The sequence below is a fragment of the Melozone crissalis genome, unplaced genomic scaffold (assembly GCF_028551555.1).
Source record: "Melozone crissalis strain CALT ecotype California unplaced genomic scaffold, PUWL_Pcris_2 ptg000006l_1, whole genome shotgun sequence".
NCBI classification, from domain to species: domain Eukaryota; kingdom Metazoa; phylum Chordata; class Aves; order Passeriformes; family Passerellidae; genus Melozone; species Melozone crissalis.
Genome location: NW_026535784.1, coordinates 56735885 through 56754114, shown reverse-complemented (window position 1 = coordinate 56754114; position 18230 = coordinate 56735885). Strand labels below are relative to the sequence as shown.

The 18230-nt window shown below is 41.9% G+C and overlaps 1 protein-coding gene across 2 annotated transcripts; it reads right to left on the bottom strand.

The window, feature by feature from the left end:
• Positions 1-1069: 1069 nt before the first annotated feature.
• On the bottom strand, positions 1070-3546 carry SCOC (short coiled-coil protein). 2 transcript variants are annotated; one of them, XM_054295879.1, is made up of 4 exons: positions 3475-3546; positions 2772-2843; positions 2588-2671; positions 1070-2023 (listed from the first exon to the last, which is right to left on the bottom strand). In XM_054295879.1, the coding sequence occupies exons 2-4, from the start codon at positions 2791-2793 to the stop codon at positions 1881-1883; spliced, it is 249 nt and encodes an 82-aa protein (XP_054151854.1). In that variant the 5' UTR covers positions 2794-2843; positions 3475-3546; the 3' UTR covers positions 1070-1880. The 2 variants fall into 2 exon arrangements, with proteins under 2 accessions (XP_054151854.1, XP_054151855.1); XM_054295880.1 differs by having other exon boundaries at positions 2772-2846; positions 3475-3538.
• Positions 3547-18230: the final 14684 nt, after the last annotated feature.

Here is an 18230-nt window from a genome sequence, read left to right as displayed (position 1 = left end):
GTTCCCAGGTGACCTGCAGTGCACATGGAGGTGACAGTGGTGTGGCTTGAAAGCTACGGTGGCTGGAATGCAATGCAATCTTCATTTGTCAAGTCAAGTGCTTGCTGGGATTTTTCTTCCTTTAATGCTCAAACTCTGGACTAGCCATGTGATCTACTCTACCTGCTAGCAATTCTTGGATTAATTTAGAGTTCCAGTAATGTGAGAAAGTAGTCTATAGAAGATAAGAATTAATTTTAGGTGTTGGCAAGGACCCCATGACACAAATGGTATCATTCACTTTTTATTCACTGGGTTTCCTGACCCAGACATTTAACCAGCCCTCAAGACTGTACTATTAGTGCTTTGTTTGCAGTCTTTTGACTTTGTTTAGTGTCTTTTGACTCTGGTGAGCATTGTACAACCATTTTAAATGGGGAGAAACTGGCAACCTCACCTTTGGGAGGGGGGAACCTCACAATGTCAACTTACACTTGAGATACAGCAGTACCTAGCTAAGAAACTTGGGATTTGAGAGGGATTTGTTATTCTATTACACTGACTCATTCACACCATGCTTGAGGGAGATCCTTGAACTAGAGGTTTCCTTTAAAAAGGTCAAGCAAAATGGCTTCATTACTGAAGCAGCAACTCAGCCCTAGCCAACACCCATAAGTAAGTCTGTAGGGCAAGATGAAACAGGTGCAACTAAGTACTGCTAAAATTTACACAGTTGTTTGTATTTCATCTTCTGCCCTCCCTTAATACTGACTGTGCTGGACATGCTGCTTCTGTGGGAAGTGCTCAGACCCATCATCTGGGCTGAGCTCCCCTACAAAACCTAACAACATCCAAGACAGGAACAACCAGCACCTTGACACCAGAGCAGCACAGTTTTGAAAGGCAAAATCCACCTCTGTTCCACTGCATCCTTGTGCTTTAGATGTTTTTGTGCAGTGCCTCAGGAAGCACTTTGCAAGTGTAGTTCTGAGGCAGGAAAACAGCTGCTCTGAGGCCCGAAGCAAAGACAAGTTTGGCACTGCAGGAGGACAGCAAAGGCAGGAAGGAAAAGACTTGTTCTCAGTTCCTCACTGCACTGCTCACAAGCATGAGCAGCATTGCTGACCACCTCTTGCAAAGTTTATCACTCAGGTTTTTACTTAACTTTTCCTCATACAACAGAACTTCAGGAAGATCATACATTGTGATGATGTGCCTGGGCATTCTTCAGGAAAATGGGAAAGTAGCAATGGTTTCAGGCATACATATTACATCTGATAACTGCATCAGTTTGGTATTGCCCTGAAAAGTTGCTTACCCTTGTGGCTCCTCTTACCTTCCCCCTTCCCAAAAACAGCTGAGGTGTTTTTCTGTAAGTAAGCCCTGCAAACAATGTCATACTGTTCCTACTTCACAGAAATGCTTAACTGGTTTATAGGTTTTTGTTTTGTTTTCAGAACTATGAACAGTACTATGCAGTAAACACATCTCAGGTGCAAAAAAGTGATGCAGTAAACTCTGAATATTTTTATCAAATGGGGTTTCAACACAGTATTTTAACACAATATAGTCAAGAAATCTACCCTAAGACCTCAGAGTACCAACAGACCGTTGTTTAACCTCACAAACTAATCTTCTTTTTAACAAGATACGGTAATTTTTAAAACAAATACAGAAATTTTGTAATTATCTACACTACATTTGCGCATTGCTTAATCTTAATACACAATCTTCTGTCTCCTGTTCATGATAATGCTCTTAATTCCATTTATTATCAAAGTCTATAATCTCTGAGGATCCAGTAAGCCACAAACTAAAGTATTTTAGCTTATGTAGCCTATGCCAGTTAAAACAAAGCAAAAAAACCAGCAGCAATACAATGACATAATCTGAGCCCACCCTTACTTCCTTTTGCTTTTTGTGTCAGTTGTTTGGAAAACACTAGATGCTGACATCAGATTTTCTATATACTGTCCAAGAACTTGGTTTTCTGATTTCAGTTTCAAGTTTTCTTCCTTAACAGCATCTACTCGTGCTGAGAGATCTGCGAAGGTGATATTATAAGAAGAATGTTAGACACTGTTGTGAACAATAATGAACATGTTCTATGGGCCTACATCATACTAGTTACACCTTTAATCCAGAAGGCATTACCAGAGGGTATTAAGTTACAAAACATTTTCCTATTTGTGTTTTACCTAAACAGCATTTTCCTCTATTATTTTGTAGTACAGTATTTTGACCCACTTGTTAAACTGAATGCTAGTCTGTAAGCTTATTACTTTCCTGAATTTTTGAATTAAGCTATTGCAAACCAAATTACTTGGAAATAAGAGTTCAGTGATGAGCAGCCTCAGATATGTGTCTTCTAATAAGCACATTATTAGCTGCATCACCTGTTCTACTTGCTGTGTACTACCAACGTTGAGCAAATGTAATGTTGCATAAAGAGGAAGAACAAAACTATTTCCATGACCTTGGTTTTGTACCTTCAACTGCATTAAGTGATATACTTCTGGACACTGTGACTAAGGGCAGAGCTGTCAGGTTCTCTTCTTTTGCTTATTACTGCGTACTTGTAAAAAATCTGGTACATCAAGCTGCTAACCTTCAAGCGTGTGCTGCAGTTCCAAAACTTGATTAATAAGCCGTGTTTTCTCTTCTAATTCCACCTGATTCTCAGCCTCAACAGCTGCAATAAAGCATGAGAATTTTAGTGCAACCTGTGTTAACAGTTAGAAATTATACTAAACAGAATACCAATGAAGAGCAAGAACATTAAGAATTTATACCATCCATATCGGCGTTCATCATTGTGGCAGGGGTTCCTTCCACTTTTGAATAGCGTTTTCTTGAGCGGTACTCTGCTTAAAGAAAAAAAATGGAGGCAGCAATTACTGGAACTTCCATTATATTTGAATTTTAGATGTATTTGTCTAATTCTGAAGGGTCAGTGCTTTAGCCTAAGGCAGAGCAACCTTTTTCACCATTCTTAAATTATTTTTCCTAGGCCTCACGCTGTACATCCCTACGGTTCGTTGAGTAACTATGACACTGTTTACAAAAATAACTGATCTAGATTACTGCAAAGCATGAAATGCCGCCGTTCCAATGATGTAATCGTCGCCCTCTCAGCTGGCATCATTGTGGAACGGGTTATTCTAGAGCGGCTATTCCCGAAAGCTGGAATGGCTCTGCGCTGTCCCCCAAACACCCCGGGCCGGTGTAGGGGCCTGCGACACGGGGCTGTTCGCCTCGGGGCCTGGCACCCCGCTCCCATCCCCGCCCGGAGCTGCGGGCCGGGGCCGCTGCGGGAACAGCAGCACCGCGGCCCGGGAGCGCCGGCCGGGGCTGGCAGCACTGCAGAGGGGCGGCCCCGCAGCACCGGCCGGCAGCCGCCCGGCCCCGCCCGCGCATCCCACCGTGCGCTCCCGGCCTGGCTCGGCACTCCCAGCGCTCCCTCCTCCCCTTCCTTCCCTTCCTCCTAACCCGCACCTGCCCCGCTGCCGCCGCCGCCTCTCGCGGGCTCTGCCCTCGCCCGGCTCGGCCCGGCCCGCTCCGCGCTCCGCCGCCAATGCGCCTGCGCCGCGCGGGGGCGGGGCGGGAGCGCTATGGCCCCGCCCCTCCGGGTACGTCCCGCTGGGCGGTCAGTGAGATCCAATGGTTCTGATCCATTATTGCTGTGCTCATGGGCCAGCCGTGCCCCTTACGGCACATCCTGCTGGGCGGCCAGTGAGATCCAATGGTTCTGATCCATTCCTTCCATTCCTTACGCCGCCAGTGTTCAGAGCAGCGGTCCTCAATGGCCGGTCGCTCTCCCTAGTGTTCCGAAGAGATTAAGAAAAGGCATTTGTTCCCCGATGTGGAACCCCTCAGATTTAGGGGTTGGCAGAGCCTGAGGCAGGTCCGAGGAAGCAGCGCGTGTGTGGGTGCTAACAGCTCCCCGGTGCTGTATGTGGGCTCCGGGAGAAAGCAGCCTCCCAGACGGGCTGCAGCGGCTTTCCCTGCCGCATTCAGTCCCTGTACGCCCGGCCCAGCTGCTTCCACTCGGGCACGTCAGAAACCTTTCCTCAGCAGGGTCCAGAGTAGGACACTTGTGGTTAGCTCCGTGCCGCTGGGTCTCACAGCCCTGACATCACATCACACATCACCTCAGTAACTTCGCGGAGCTGCTCTCACCTAATAACTCAGCAGCTCCCGAACAACACTCCTGTGTCATTGTTCTTTCCCTGGCTGGAATAACCCTCACAGAATGTCACAGCACAGTCTGTGAGCCACGGCAAAGCAATGGAAAACATTTATGACCTGAGCTAATTTTGGTGGCTTCACTGAAGGGACTGCACTGCATAACTTGTAGTACTATGTAGCTTGAACTGTATGTTGCATTGAAATATATTCATATGGTATCTGTAAATTGCAGTAATACATCTAGCTGTAAATACATAATTCAGTGCTGTGTAGACACTCAGGAAGATAAAGGCATTTGGGAAGTGAGCCCTCTACTGTATTTTTAAACACACTTCAGAAAGCGTCTATTTCTAACATCATCTGGCTGCCTCCACGCTGTTATTGTGTCAATGACTTTTTTTAACCTTACAATCAGATAAATTCAGATTAGACTGAATGCTTTTCAAGGTCTGAAAATGTACTGCAATTAGAGTCTTGCTATCCATCGGTAGTGGAAAATGCACCCATTTCCAGTTCCATTAGCTGGTTTAGTTAAACGTCTCTACAAAGGGCATTTTCAACACAGCAATTCCTCCTTATTTCTTGCAAGCAGTCTTCTCAAGTGGTGGCTGGGCTTTAGGAGCCTGTTGGAAAGTTTCCTTGATTGCTGTTTTTAAATGCCAGATTTAATGCTTGCGCTGTTTCAATCTTGCTTGCTGCACTGGCAAACCTGGCAATCAACAGGTTCTCCTAATTCTTTCTAATGAGACAATCTCCAGCACTTGCATCAACAGGGGAAAAAATTATGGCCATATTCTCCAGGTGTGTACAAATGGAGGGAGACCCTGCTTACCTGGTAAAGGATGTGCTGTGTTTTTATACTGTAAGAGGGGGGAAAAGATTGTGGGCTAATCTTGAGGAAATGCACCCCTCTGCTGCAGAAATTCCACTTTTCTTGCTGCATTACAGTTGCAGATTGTTGTCAGAACTGTCCCAAAATGAGCAAAATGGGGAAATCCTTGATGTTAAATTAGAGGACAGAATGGAAACCAGACATATTGGCTCCTGTGCTGCTGTAGCTAAACAGTAGTAATTTCAAGAGCTGCTGGTTTACCTCCTGTTTCCTTTTTGGTATGTGTACCGTTGGGGTTCATTCTGCTTTGCCTGGCTGTGGTTTCTCACTGTAGTACTTTCTTTTGATTCTGAACTCTAAGCATGAGCACCAGGATGAGCACCTTTGCAGAAATCAGCCTCTGTGAGAGTTTTTTTTTTGTTTTCCTACAGAGAAAGCTGTTGTTCTGAGCTCCCACTGTTGGCGTTGCAGAGACGTTATCAGCAGAGAACAGATGATGTGTCTGGTCTGCAGAGTGCTGTGGGTTATGAGGTTAGCTTTGAACAGTCCAGGGACCAAGAGGTTTGGATTGGTACTGCTGGGTGCAAATTCCACAGAGAGAATGCCTAGATCATCCTGTGCTCCCCTAAAAAGGCTGGCATTCCTAACCCTTCTTCTGTATTCCAGGGCAAAGAAGGCAACTCCAGAATTCTAAATATCCAGTGCACCACTACTTTTAAACAAACACCAAAAAACATGCACACACTCAAAAACCCCAAAACACAAATGCAAAAATGCCCAAACCAAATATATCACAAAATAAAGGTCCACAGCCCAAAGTATTCTTGTATGAGAGATCAACCAAGAAACCAGAAGCTTAACGTTATCATGATTTACCTACTGCCTTTTAAAATTCTTTACCTCACCTGTCTTGCATTGCATAATATATTTAAAATTGTGTGGACTTTAAATGTAAAGCTCTAGGGACTTAGGAAGTATCCCCAGCAATCAGATTCCTTTTATAACACAGAATGTGTCCCAGGGAAGGCACCTATGCATATTATGATACCAGGTTGGGTGGGAGTGTTGATCTGGCAGGTCCTGCACTTGGGTCACAACAACCCCAGACTATTTTCTAAGGCATTTAGTTAAATTAGAGGAGGCATTCTGGTATTGTCATTATATTAGATTAATAGCAACAAGTTTCAGTTTACAAATGCAGCTGTCTGTACATACTTGTATCCTAAGTTCTGGTTAGAGTTTCTAAGATGCCATTGGCAAAAGGAATTAATCTATTCAGTTTCACTGAAAGAGCAATTTTTGTTTGAAATAAAACAGCCTCCCTAGGATAAAATACATCATTAATAGTTTACCTGAGTTCATATACAGGTAAAGTTACAAACTGAGGAGAGGATTTCATTGCTCTGCACTCAGACTCTCAGTCATTGCTGCTAACGACAAACATTTTCAGACATTTTATTTCTGAAGCTCAGTTTTACATGCTGTTTTCCCATGGCACACGGTGCACACCAGCAAGGCTCTGGCTTCCCTTGTGGCAATGTTCCAGGCAGCAGAGCTGACAGAGGCTGCACTGTTCCCCACCACAATGGAAATGGATCCTGTTATGCACTAACACAGGCAGGCATTGTAACCATTGCTGAGATGACTTTGCTGTTGCAACTGCACTGTTTGCTCCTTTGACTAATTACTGCCACAAAGAAGTAGACAGAAAGGAACACGAGTGGCTTAAGTGCTTTTCCTTGCATTGCTAACTGTTGAGACCATTTGCACCAAATCTTCATTCTTTTGCATATTTGCAGAAATAACACACTCTGAGGTTCTTTTTTCATGTAATGTTGCTTTACACCAAATTCTCTGCAATTCTTATTACTCTTTCAGAATAACCTTAAATAACCTTAGTAAGATAATTTCTAGGTACTCTTCAATGAGCAAAGGGGGCCTTGATCTGCTTATTCAACATTAATTGGAAGTACAGCAAAGAAATTTTTGCAGATGTTGGACAACATTTCAGTGTTTTGTTTTACTTTTGGTTTGATGTGCTCTGTTTAGATTGGTCATTTTTTGAGGGAACTTTATCCAGTGCTTTGAGTTTCTACAATGAAAGATATTTCTTTCATTAAAGGTGAAAATATTTTCACATGTTTTGCTTGATTTCATGTGCTGTTAATGTTGCTATTAAAATACTTTCCAGTAAGTTTCTATCTTGCTACCATTTTGTGTTTGTCTTAATTTACATGTTTTATTTTAATACCTGCATACTTCACAAATAGACCAAGCTCTGACAAATTGTCTTCTTGAGAATAGCTTGGGCCAGCCACATCTTGGTGTCAGTAGCCCTAGATGATGTACAAAGAAAGTGTGTTCAAACATCCAGCTCAGCCCCATCACACTGATATAGAATTGCTAATAGAAAATTTTAAAATATGGGAGGTAAATGCAGCATGCACAATAACATTCTTTAAAAAAAATGAGGGGAAGGAAATGTAGCTTCTATTGTTCAAAGAAGCCCTCCAGAAACCTAGCAGTGTGAATTAGCACACCTCTTTGGCAGCCCTGCTGACATAATCAAGTTGATACTCTGGGCAGACCTTTCTAAATAATTTATTATTAATTCATATTAACTCACTTCATTTTTCCACTGTGTAGGACTCTCCAACTTCCCCTTCCAAGTAATTTTATTCTATAAGTGGAGAGGAGGATGGTGGAGGGATAGGCAGACTGTGCTTTTGTAGTTTCTTTCAAACAATTAAATGCCTAACAGTGAGGATTTAAAATATCACCTTATTTCCATTGCCAATTAACTTCCATCACTTCTTGTGCGTTTTCACTAGCATAAGTCAGAGGTTTGTTATTCTGTATACAGCATTATCTGTATTTTATTTGATAGTAGTAACTACTGAGTAAATACTTGTGTAACAGTGTCTCTCTAACCAGAGAAAGGCTCTATGTGCTCAGATGAGGAATGTATATCACCCAGGGCTAATATATGAAAACTGGGGTAGCCTCGTAGCCTCCATTCCCCCAAACCCTCAATTCTTAGCTCATCAAAAGGCTAACTCAAACCACGCAACTAACAAAAGTTTGTTTGAGGGTATTTGCCAGAAATACCTTGTACCTGGTGATCGGGACAACCTTTCCTGCTCTCACAGTGCTGTTATTCAGCCTGTGGAATTTGCATTGTATCAACAGAGTGCTGCAGTCTCTTACCTGAGTCGTCTGCCAAAGAAATGCTGGTGAAGGTGCCATCCTCCTCGTCCAAAGGCAGCTCCATTTCTCTGCCTTTTCCCAAAGTTTGTGAGGTGTGTGTTAGGCTTGGCAGTTGTCAGCCATGTTCAGGGCACACGTGATCCTCTGTTAAACCTTTAATGAGTCCTGCACAGGTGGCGTTGGCAGCTGCACACGTCTTGCTCTGTGCCGGCTCCTCTGAACCTTGAGCTCTTGGGCGGAAATCATTCTGCTAGAAACTTTCTCTTTTCTCACTGCTTTCTCAAACACATGCTGAACAAACCCTGCTGCTACAAGTTCTGTCTATAACAGAATTGTATCTATCCTGCCTGGCTTTCGGTTATCATTCTCCTTTGTTTTCTGTAAGGCTGCACAAGGGATTTTCTTGGAGGGGTTTTTGATAGAGGAAAGGGCAAAAGTAACTTGGTGTTCAAGAAATGTTGCTTACAGTCTATGAAAATGCAATGGACTTTGGGCTGGGTGAATTTCACTGGATACTCTTACTGGGCTGCCTGCTGTTGTTGCAGGCTTTGGAGGAGAGGGTTGTGTAGGAACTGCATCTGCTGGTCTGGGGTACTTTGAGTATGTGCCAAGGGAGGGCTTTGGCTTGTTCATAGCCCTGTGTGAGATGCAAAGCTGTGTTTCGTGTCAGGTACAAACAGGCAACGTGTGTATTTGTGAATGCGAAATGTGTGGACCCCGACAATGGGAGAGCTGTGAATTATAATAATAATTGAGGAAAATAAAGCATGGAAAAAGGCCTTTGAACCTATCTTTTGTTTGCAATTAACCCTGGTTGATTTAGGAGCAATGGAATAAAGGTGTTAAAGATGTTGCTTATTGCTTGCATTTAATCCATAAATAGCTCTGCAATAATAACCTTTTGAGGTATAATTTTAGAATATTACTTGTATCCTTGAAACTATATCTTTGGAATATATATAAAGGAAATATGCTTATCTCACGCCTTATTGAAGCAGAGAAAAACAGCTTGAGAAAGGAAGATGAACATTACCTCAAGAATTTATGGGTTCGACCAAGGGAAGCTGGACATCACTGTTATGAGATTTATAGTCTCTGCAATTAAAAGGTGAACACACATGTGGGGAGCTGGACCCCACTAGATGGGATTCGTCTTTCTTCTTTCGGAAACTGGACCATCACCATCTGGGGATATTCCTTTGAGATACATCCTGAGAAATTAAAATCACAATAGTGTATAGAATTGTGATGTAATAATTTGGAATAAAAATTGCTGATGAGTAAAAGACTGGAAATAGAAACTGCTGAAAAAAACCCAAAACTGATGGGTACCCCTGTAAATACCTGTAACCATCAATTATCGGCGTGCAGTTGGAGGGAAAACTTCCCCCACTGTTCCCAGCGCTGTATTGCTCATACTTTACCATATTAAATAATAAATTGATTGCTGCTTGAATATTGGCCTAGCCAAGCTTCTTATTCATAACACCTGTAATGTGCAACTGGTGAAGAGGACTGGGTCCAGAGTACCAGGCAGAATTCCAAGCCCTTGACGACTTATTAGGTGAAACAAATATGGCATTTGTCATTTTCTCTGACCAAAGTGACCAAAGCACAAAAGCAGCCTGCTGCTCCTCCCTTGGAGCACTCTGCAGAATAAGGTGTGTGTCAAAGAATGACAAAGCCCATGCATGTGTATCTGTTTCTTCAAAGCCCCATACTTTAGTAAATATTACTGTCACTTGCATGCAGATGCTCCATTCAAAGATCTCAAGTTTCATGTTGTTACACACCTGGTTTCTAGAGGAACCTGCAGTGGAATTAAGTCATGTAACACATTTACTCAGTCATTTGTTTCTTGCTTATTTTTGGATGTTGTCTATTTGAGCAGCAGCTCTGCTGGCTTTCCTTTAGTACAAGTCTCCTGGAGGGCTGTTGCTGATGGCATCTGTGGCCAAGCTGGTCTGGAGAGATTAATTATTTAATGTGACTAATGCATTTAATGGACTTGATGATCAATAGTGCATATAGCAATACAATAGCAGGAAAATCTCTGTTGAGAGCAAAAATGTTTTCAGATATGATAAAAGCAATTTCTGGAGAAGGAGCTGGTCTTTGGAAATATTCTTTCCCCTACAAAATGGGCTGTTTCCCAGTGACTTTAGTAGAATTGTGCACTAGATCTTAGTTTATTCATGAATCTTAAAATGGTGTTTCCTTAAAAAAAAACCCTGAAATTATGTGAGAATCTTCATGGGTTTTATTTTTAAAATGCATGACTTGTGAAAAGGAATGAAAGTTAAAAAGGATACTTGTGAACCGTGACAGAAACTGAACACAAATGTGAAGTATCTTAATGTATTAAGGAGAAATTCTGGTACTTTAAATCTAAATCCATGAGTCACAGCATTTAAATGGTGGAATACTCACTTTGCTCCCATGCTTCACTCTAAAAATATTCTATCAAGGCAAGGGGGTTTTTTAAGAGGTTTAAGTTTTTTTCCTTTTTTTGAGACTGTGGAAGTGGTTACAAGGTGTTATCTCTTGTACTCATGTTTGAGTACCTTTGCTTACCAAATTCCCTCAGTGGGAATTGCATCATCTTGAAGAAAAGGTTTTCAGTTTTGATTTGGAAAAGCTGACTGAAATAAGACAGACAAGACTGCATCTGCCAAGGCCAGGGAGAAGGATGTTGTGGTAATCAAGATGAGGATCAGAGTTTGAGCTCTGTGGATGGGTAAGGAAAGTCATGGCTTAGATTTGTTATCCAGTAAGAACATACAAGACACCTCTAATGGAAAGTACAGGTCATCTGCCTCGAGCAGGTGTTTATTAGAACAGTTGTCTAACTGTTAATTGCAGAGGAAGTGGGAGGAAGGGTGAAAAGACAGATGAAAGAGGTAAAGAATAAACTGTAAGGTTTCTAGCACTGCTTTCATGTGTCACCACACCACAGCCAGAGGCTGATGGCATATATCTGATCATAAGGTGAAAGCTGGTCTTTTTCTTCATTATTTCATTGTTTCCTCAGATCAGCAGCCTTGGTGCTGTAAAGTTGAAGGAGTGTTGTGCACCCACCCTTAGAGGTGGTGACTCTCATGAGCTAAACTGAACCACCAAGCCTGCAGGACTCAACAGATGCACCTCTGCCTCAAGCTCCAGCAGAGCAACTGGCTGGGCTTAAATTATTAACCAGGCCCTGATTTATGGGTTTTCCCCAGCCCTGTGTTTTGCTGACAGCAACCACTTTCCTAGTGAAGTTTGATTTGATCCTCCTTCCTTGCTTCATAACGTTTGGGTTCTTTTCAGTGTCATTTACTGAAATGCTCTTGGCTGGCGTAACAGGTACATCATTTTCTCCAGTTCATGTACAAGCAAACCAGCTTATTTGTTAGTTAAGGCAACAGGCAGAATCTGGCAAAGAAGTGATCACAGAATTTGCTGCTCTCTGGAATATCTAAGGGTAGTAATTGGGCCTTTTCTTCTTCTGACATTCAATCCATGGAATAAAGCGTTAATGTCAATTGATTTATGTTGTTAAAAAGATACATAATTCTGTCTCAGTATTACACTTTACAGATATAAAGCATTGAGTCCTAGTGAGTCATTACTATATATATAGTAATAATTATAATTGAATACAGAATATACTATTCCGTTACTCGGGATCTTTCTCCTATGGTCCCCAAACAATCTTTTCTATGTAATAATTATGAGTTCATGTGAAAGATAGCTTGTAGCTCAGAGAACTTCCTTGGCTTCAAAGTTGGCTTTTGTTGTTTTATTTGCTTGCCTGTGACTTTCACATTAACAGCATGGTTCTGAAATGCTTATTTGCAGATGTCACTTTAAACAGTATTTTTCAAGAGTTTATTTTTCTTAGAAAACAGATGTCTGTAATTATCTTCTTTGACCTTGGGACTTATCAAAGTCAAACAGGTAATCATCCAATCAGACAGGGTATCATTATCAGAAGAAAAGTAATTATAATCTGAATATGTTTGAACATTATTATTACAAGCTTTAAACAGTTACACTTTTGATTGGGGCAGAACTAAAGACATTATCACTTCATAATTCACATGATGTGACTTCACTTACTCTTGTCATTTTGGAATATGAAGAGCTAAATTTATTGAATAGTGTAGTTCTTAAAACTTAAAACAACTTCTCCACATGTATCTATAGGAAAGAAAGGTTACAGGCAGGAGATGAAGTGCATCACTCTGATGGGGACTTTGGATTCAGATGTTCTTCCTGATGATAGACAAATTAGTATTTTGATGTTGCTGCTGCTGCTTTTAAGTTCAGTCATAACAAAATTATGCTGCTGGTGTCTGTAGACAGTGTTGCAGGTGGTTTTTCCATGGTGGGGAGCAGGGAAGTGACTGTTCAGTAAAAAATGTGACTGTTGCAAAGAAAGCACAGTTGTCATTTTTCCTCCTTGCTTGTCAGAAGCAGAAATATCTCTGTGCCCTGGAAGCAGGAACACAGAGACCAGAATTAGCCTCTCTTGCAGCTGAAAGCTTCCATGCTACTAGAATAATGTATGACTAGCAATTTTAGTTTCTAGTCATGAATTAGAACAAAATGTTCATGTTCTACTCCTGCTGTTCTGAACTAGAAATACCCTTTCCTCATTTGCTAGGAGAAATTTGGGAGAGAAGGGGATAAAAAGCTGCAGAGTGACATGGACAAGATGGAAATAATTTGGGGTTTATGTCATGAAAACGCTGAGATAAAAATGATAAAACAATTATTCTTTAAGTCAGTTGTTGAGTTGCCTAATTCTTGCTGGACTCAGAACTGACATTTGGGACCCAGATGGGAAGTGTGTCATTTAATGATGAAATCATCTGGCATGCAAAACCAGGTTTTTCCTTGGACTTAATGGAATTAGGTCCTGGAAGTGTTTTATTGCCATTGAATGCCTTTAGCTTCTCAGAAGGGAAAGAGTAGATTTTGTAATTTTTAAAATCTGCTTTCTATCCAAAATTATTGACATTTCTGTCATTTGCTAAAATTAATCACAATTTCCTAAATCTGGATGGATTTTTCTGAGAGAGAAAAAACCCTGCTTTTTCACCTTTTCTGCTAATTCTAGTACTGACTTGACACTCTGCATGTCTATTTCTACTATTTCAGAATTCTTCACTCTGTTTTAACCCCAGTATCTTTCCAAAGGGATCTGAACTTGCTTAATTAAGTAATTTATCTAATCCTGCTTCAAAAATTCATCTGTTCTGCATCACAGCTAATCCTGAAACTTGGCATGAAACTATGCACAGTTTATTTTGCATTATCATGCTGTATTCTTTAGAAGGCCTGATAGCAAGGTTAGTGTACATATTTTCAAAGCACAAAAGATGAGATTTATTTAATCTCTACCTTTAGCTCAAGGAATTTCCTGACCTACAAACTGTTCAGGCTGGATGGACTGTTCAGTAGCTCCTCTGTAGCTGTTCAAGCACATTCCATCAAAAAAGCTGTACCCAAATTTGAATAGAAACTATTCATATTGTGCTATAAATAGTGTCTCTCATACCACCACTGAAGTAGATGGTGTTAGTCTTGAATTATGGCATCTATTGGAACAACGGCTTCTGTCAGTTCATTGGGTGTCCTGCAGCTTCCATCAGTTCTGTTCAACTTCATTGGATCTGAATGTTTGTAGCATCATAAACACAGAGAGCATTTTTAGAGGAGGAATCCAGCTGAATCAAGGTTGAAATGTGTGTATCTTGACTGAAAACCCACAGTCTCACTAAAATGCTTTTACGTGTGCTTGTGTCACTACATTCTTGTGCTTCTAGTCATCTTCCTCTTTCACTGACTGGACCAAATACCTTTTCTTGTGAACAAGTTTGGGACAATAGGATTTAAACCTCTGCTTCATACTCTGATATCAATAGCCCTGTCTTTTGCATGATATTTACTGACAGATTTTCAATTTAATGCAGATTAAGAACCTGTTTCAATTAGGCTCTTCTTGCTCTAATATGTGTAGCTGACAAATAAAACAATCCATTGCTTTGGAATAATTTTCAGCTTTGATAATGGTGAATATTTATTAAATAGTTAGCATTAATAAATCCAATGTTCCATTCTCCAAAATAAAAGTATTTTTCCATGATGAAATATAAATACCTAAGACTACTTAATTTATTGTTTAAATATTTTTAAATCATATATTGCTCATATTGTTTCAATAGACACTCATTTACGAGGATAACTTATATTTCTGTCTATACTCTGTCCACACACAACTAATTTGTAATAACATTATTGTGACTGCAAAGTCAAGTATTTAAAATTGTGGGTTGTCATAATTAACACCTTGTATTTAACCTATTAAATTTTCTCCTTTTTGTATTTTGCTTTGTGATGTACAATTTGAATATCATTGTATTCTGTTGGTTTGGGTTTGGTTTTTTTTTCCCTAATGATTTGTCTCGGTGTCTAGCAAGGCTGGTGTCAAATGGAAACAAGTCTGTGGAACAAAACAGAAGTCTGTAACATGGAAACTACAGGTAATAGTGGCAATGGTGTGAGGGTTACAGGGACAGTGGTGTGAGGGTTAGTTACTCAGACTATGCCCTCTTTTTAATTCCATCTCCTTTTATTCGGACATTTTGTAAAAGTTTGGTTCTTCCCTTTTCTTCTGTCGCTTCTCGGTCCTCGTACATCAGATTAGCTCTCCTAGGTATTGAGGTATCTCATCACACCTAAACTCAACTGCCCCCTGGTTTGCAGGTCACCTTCATTTGCTGTGGTACCTCAATGAATCAGCTCCTTCTTCATCACCTTTAGGTTCCCTCCTCCATTCATATTCCTACACTACTTGTCAGGAGAATTCATCTGCTTCCTTCCCTATTCCAGTTTTCAGACTGACTCTATCCCCAGTGAGGTCTTTTTTCAGAACTGCAGGGGTTCAGCCCTTACTCTTCACCCTTCTGTGGCTGATTCAATAAACTGTGTTACCTAACTGAGAACTGACTCTTGACTCTCACAAATTTTTCCACTGAAAGGTCTTGAAGAAGGCTGAAGCATTTCCCCAAGTACAGATGGCAGTGACACTGCTTCCACTTGAAATCTTAGAGAGCTGCAGAAAGCAAAGATTAAAAATAATGTATAGTACTAACTATTGAGCAGCTCCACTAATGATGTATTTGATCATCTCTCTCAATTTCTGCTTATCATTGTGATTTTTTTAATAGCAGAAGCCACATGATCCATCTTGCAGAGAAATCTTTTGATAAGAATAAGTGAGGGGAAACTTGTCTGACTTTTCTTGACATGCTGTGTGCTAGAAGCATTTGATTGCTGCTCCCATCTGTGCCAAAACTTTCCCTGCATCTTTAAATATATCGATATAAAGCAAAGTAAAACAACTCCTATGCTGAACTATAGTTATTAAAGTATTTTAAATATGCTTTTAAATGTACTTGGTTATACTTGTCTCCATAGAATCATTTTGGTTGGAAAAGACCTCTAACCTCTAAAGTCATCAAGTCCAACCATTCACCCAGCACTGCCAAGTTCACCACTGAGCAATGTCCCTGAGGGCCATATCTAGAGTAATAAAGGACAAAGAATCAGTTTAAAAGCAGTGCAGAAATAAAAAAAGGAGCAGTGGAACATAGCATATGTTGTCTTTGTAAGAATAATATATTTTTTAAAGATAAGTTGATTGTAACTTTTAAGTAAAGCTAGAAGGGAATTAGGTATTTTGTACTTCTACAAATAATGCCAAATGTAAGAGGTCACAATAAAAGAAACTTGTAGTGGTATGAAATCCAATGGTTAGGGTTTGTGGGTTTTTAATCTAGAGGTATTTCTCAACTGCTGTGTTCTATTAAACCACATGAGCTCTGGCTTGTTCCTCTTTGGGAAGAGGTGTGCCTTAGTTACTAGGAGAGATCCCAGTGAACTGTGAACTCTTAGGGAAGAAAGGAAAACAAACTGCAGCATTTAAAGCAGTGCAAGTATGGAAAAACTGAAGGTGTCTGGAGATATTCTGCATTTGTATGTCACATCCTTTCCCAGCATCCACAAAGTTTCAATAATGCATTACGGACTCACAGTATCATAAATTGTGTAATGCTACCTCCATTTCATTGACAGGGGGCTGAGATACAGAAATACTCATGGTTTTTCAATTCATTCAGTGAGCTAGTTCAAAAATGGAAATATTGTTCCCCTTTTAAAAATCCTTATTGTGTTTCAAGTCAAAAAGGGCTTTTCCACTCATAAAATATTTTTTTTGTAACCCCCAGTAAGAGTTCTGATTTCTTTTTAATATCAGTCTCAAAATATGTTTGTTTAATTTGTTCCCTAGCGACAAATACATCACAACCTCTCCAGGCAATATGTTTCAGTTTCCCTGCACTTATCACTAGGAAAGTTTGCTGCAATTTAAATCTATTAATCCTTGTTCACAATGGGCAGGCAGAACAAATTACTCCTTTGCTTTGAAAACGTCAGCCCTACTCCTCCCCAGCCTTCCCATCTGGAGATAAAACAGTTGCAGTTCTTTTGATCTTTCATGGCAGGCTGTATTTTCTAACCCTCTGATCACTCTCTTTGCTCCCTGCTGCTCTTTGCAGTTAACAACATTCCTGACGCGTGCCCAAACCAAGGTGCTGCCCTCGAGCCTGATGCCTTATTAGTGATGAACACAGCAGAAGGATTACTTCCCTTGTCTCACAGCAATTTCCTGTTGCACACCAAATGTGTTTGCCTTTCCCCCCAAGAGTGACTTTGCTGATTGTTGTCCTGAGTTGGAGACCTGTTTTTCTGTGGAAAGGCTTTCCTACCACTTCAGTCCCAGCCTGGCCTCTGTGTGCCCCCCTTGCAGTTGTCATTGACATTTGGTTTGCAGTTTTGGCATCAGGCTGTCTTCACCCTTTCCAGACTGGATAGACAGAGCTCACAGGAGCATAAAGCACAGAGCCCACCCAAGCCATCATTACTGCCACCATGCCCATGAAATATCTACTTCTACACATTCTTCAAATGGAAGTTTTTTCTTGCCTACACCATTCTGGGATGTTTGTTACCATCCAAGGTTGATCTAGTTGTACTGTATTCACTTGTTCTCATAGCAGAACATTCTCTATGGTGTGGATACCTGTGCAAAGGGCAGCCCTGTCCCTTGTTACTTCACAAGGCCCTGGAAGCCAAGGCATTCTGATCTCCTCCTGTGTCTGGAGTGCTGTCAGTGACAGGACATTGTGTGTTTCACTGCTGTTTTCCTGGCCTGGGGTGACTGGAAAAAAAAGAGCAAATAATTATCTGCAGCATCTGGCATGTGATAAACAGGTGTTGTATTTTCCTTTATTTTCCATTTATCTTCACCGTTTTCACTCTAAACATTCTATGTGATGTTTTACTCAAATGAAAGCGAATGCTTTCATTAATATGTGATGTATTACGTTGCTGAATTCCCGAATCCTTGCTGAATCCGCTGGGCCTGCCCTGTCCGTGCCCGTCGGTGCCGGGCATTCCCTCAGGGAAGCCGCTCCCCAGCCGCGGTGCCGCCGCCGGCCCCCAGGTGGCGCCCCTGCAGTGGGCCCGCGCCGGCGGCGCTGCCGCTGCTCGGTGCAGCCCCGGGGCTCGGCACACGCCGTGCGGGCCGGAGGAGCGCGCCCCGCTCCGGGAGGATCCACCCCGCAGCTTGGCTGCGGCTCCCGGCGTGTGCTCCTCTGGGCTGGTTTCCCTGGAGCCCGGGCCCGGCGCTGCGCCGCCGGTTAAAGGGCAGCCCGGGCCGGGCCGTGCCCCGCTGCCGGCACACGGCGGGAGCGCTGCCCGGCCCGCCGGGGACAGCAGGGACGGCGTGCCCAGGGCTCGTCCCGCCCCGCCGGCGCTCCCTCCGGCCGCAGCCAGCGCCTATGCAGCGGAGCGAGCGGTGGTGGGGCGGGAGCCGATCTGGAAAGGGCCTGCTGGTGATGGGAGGGTGGAAAGGCCTCAGTGCTCCGGCTCCCTCCTTTAGGTGGTGTGCGGAGGGTGGAGAGGCCTTAGTGCT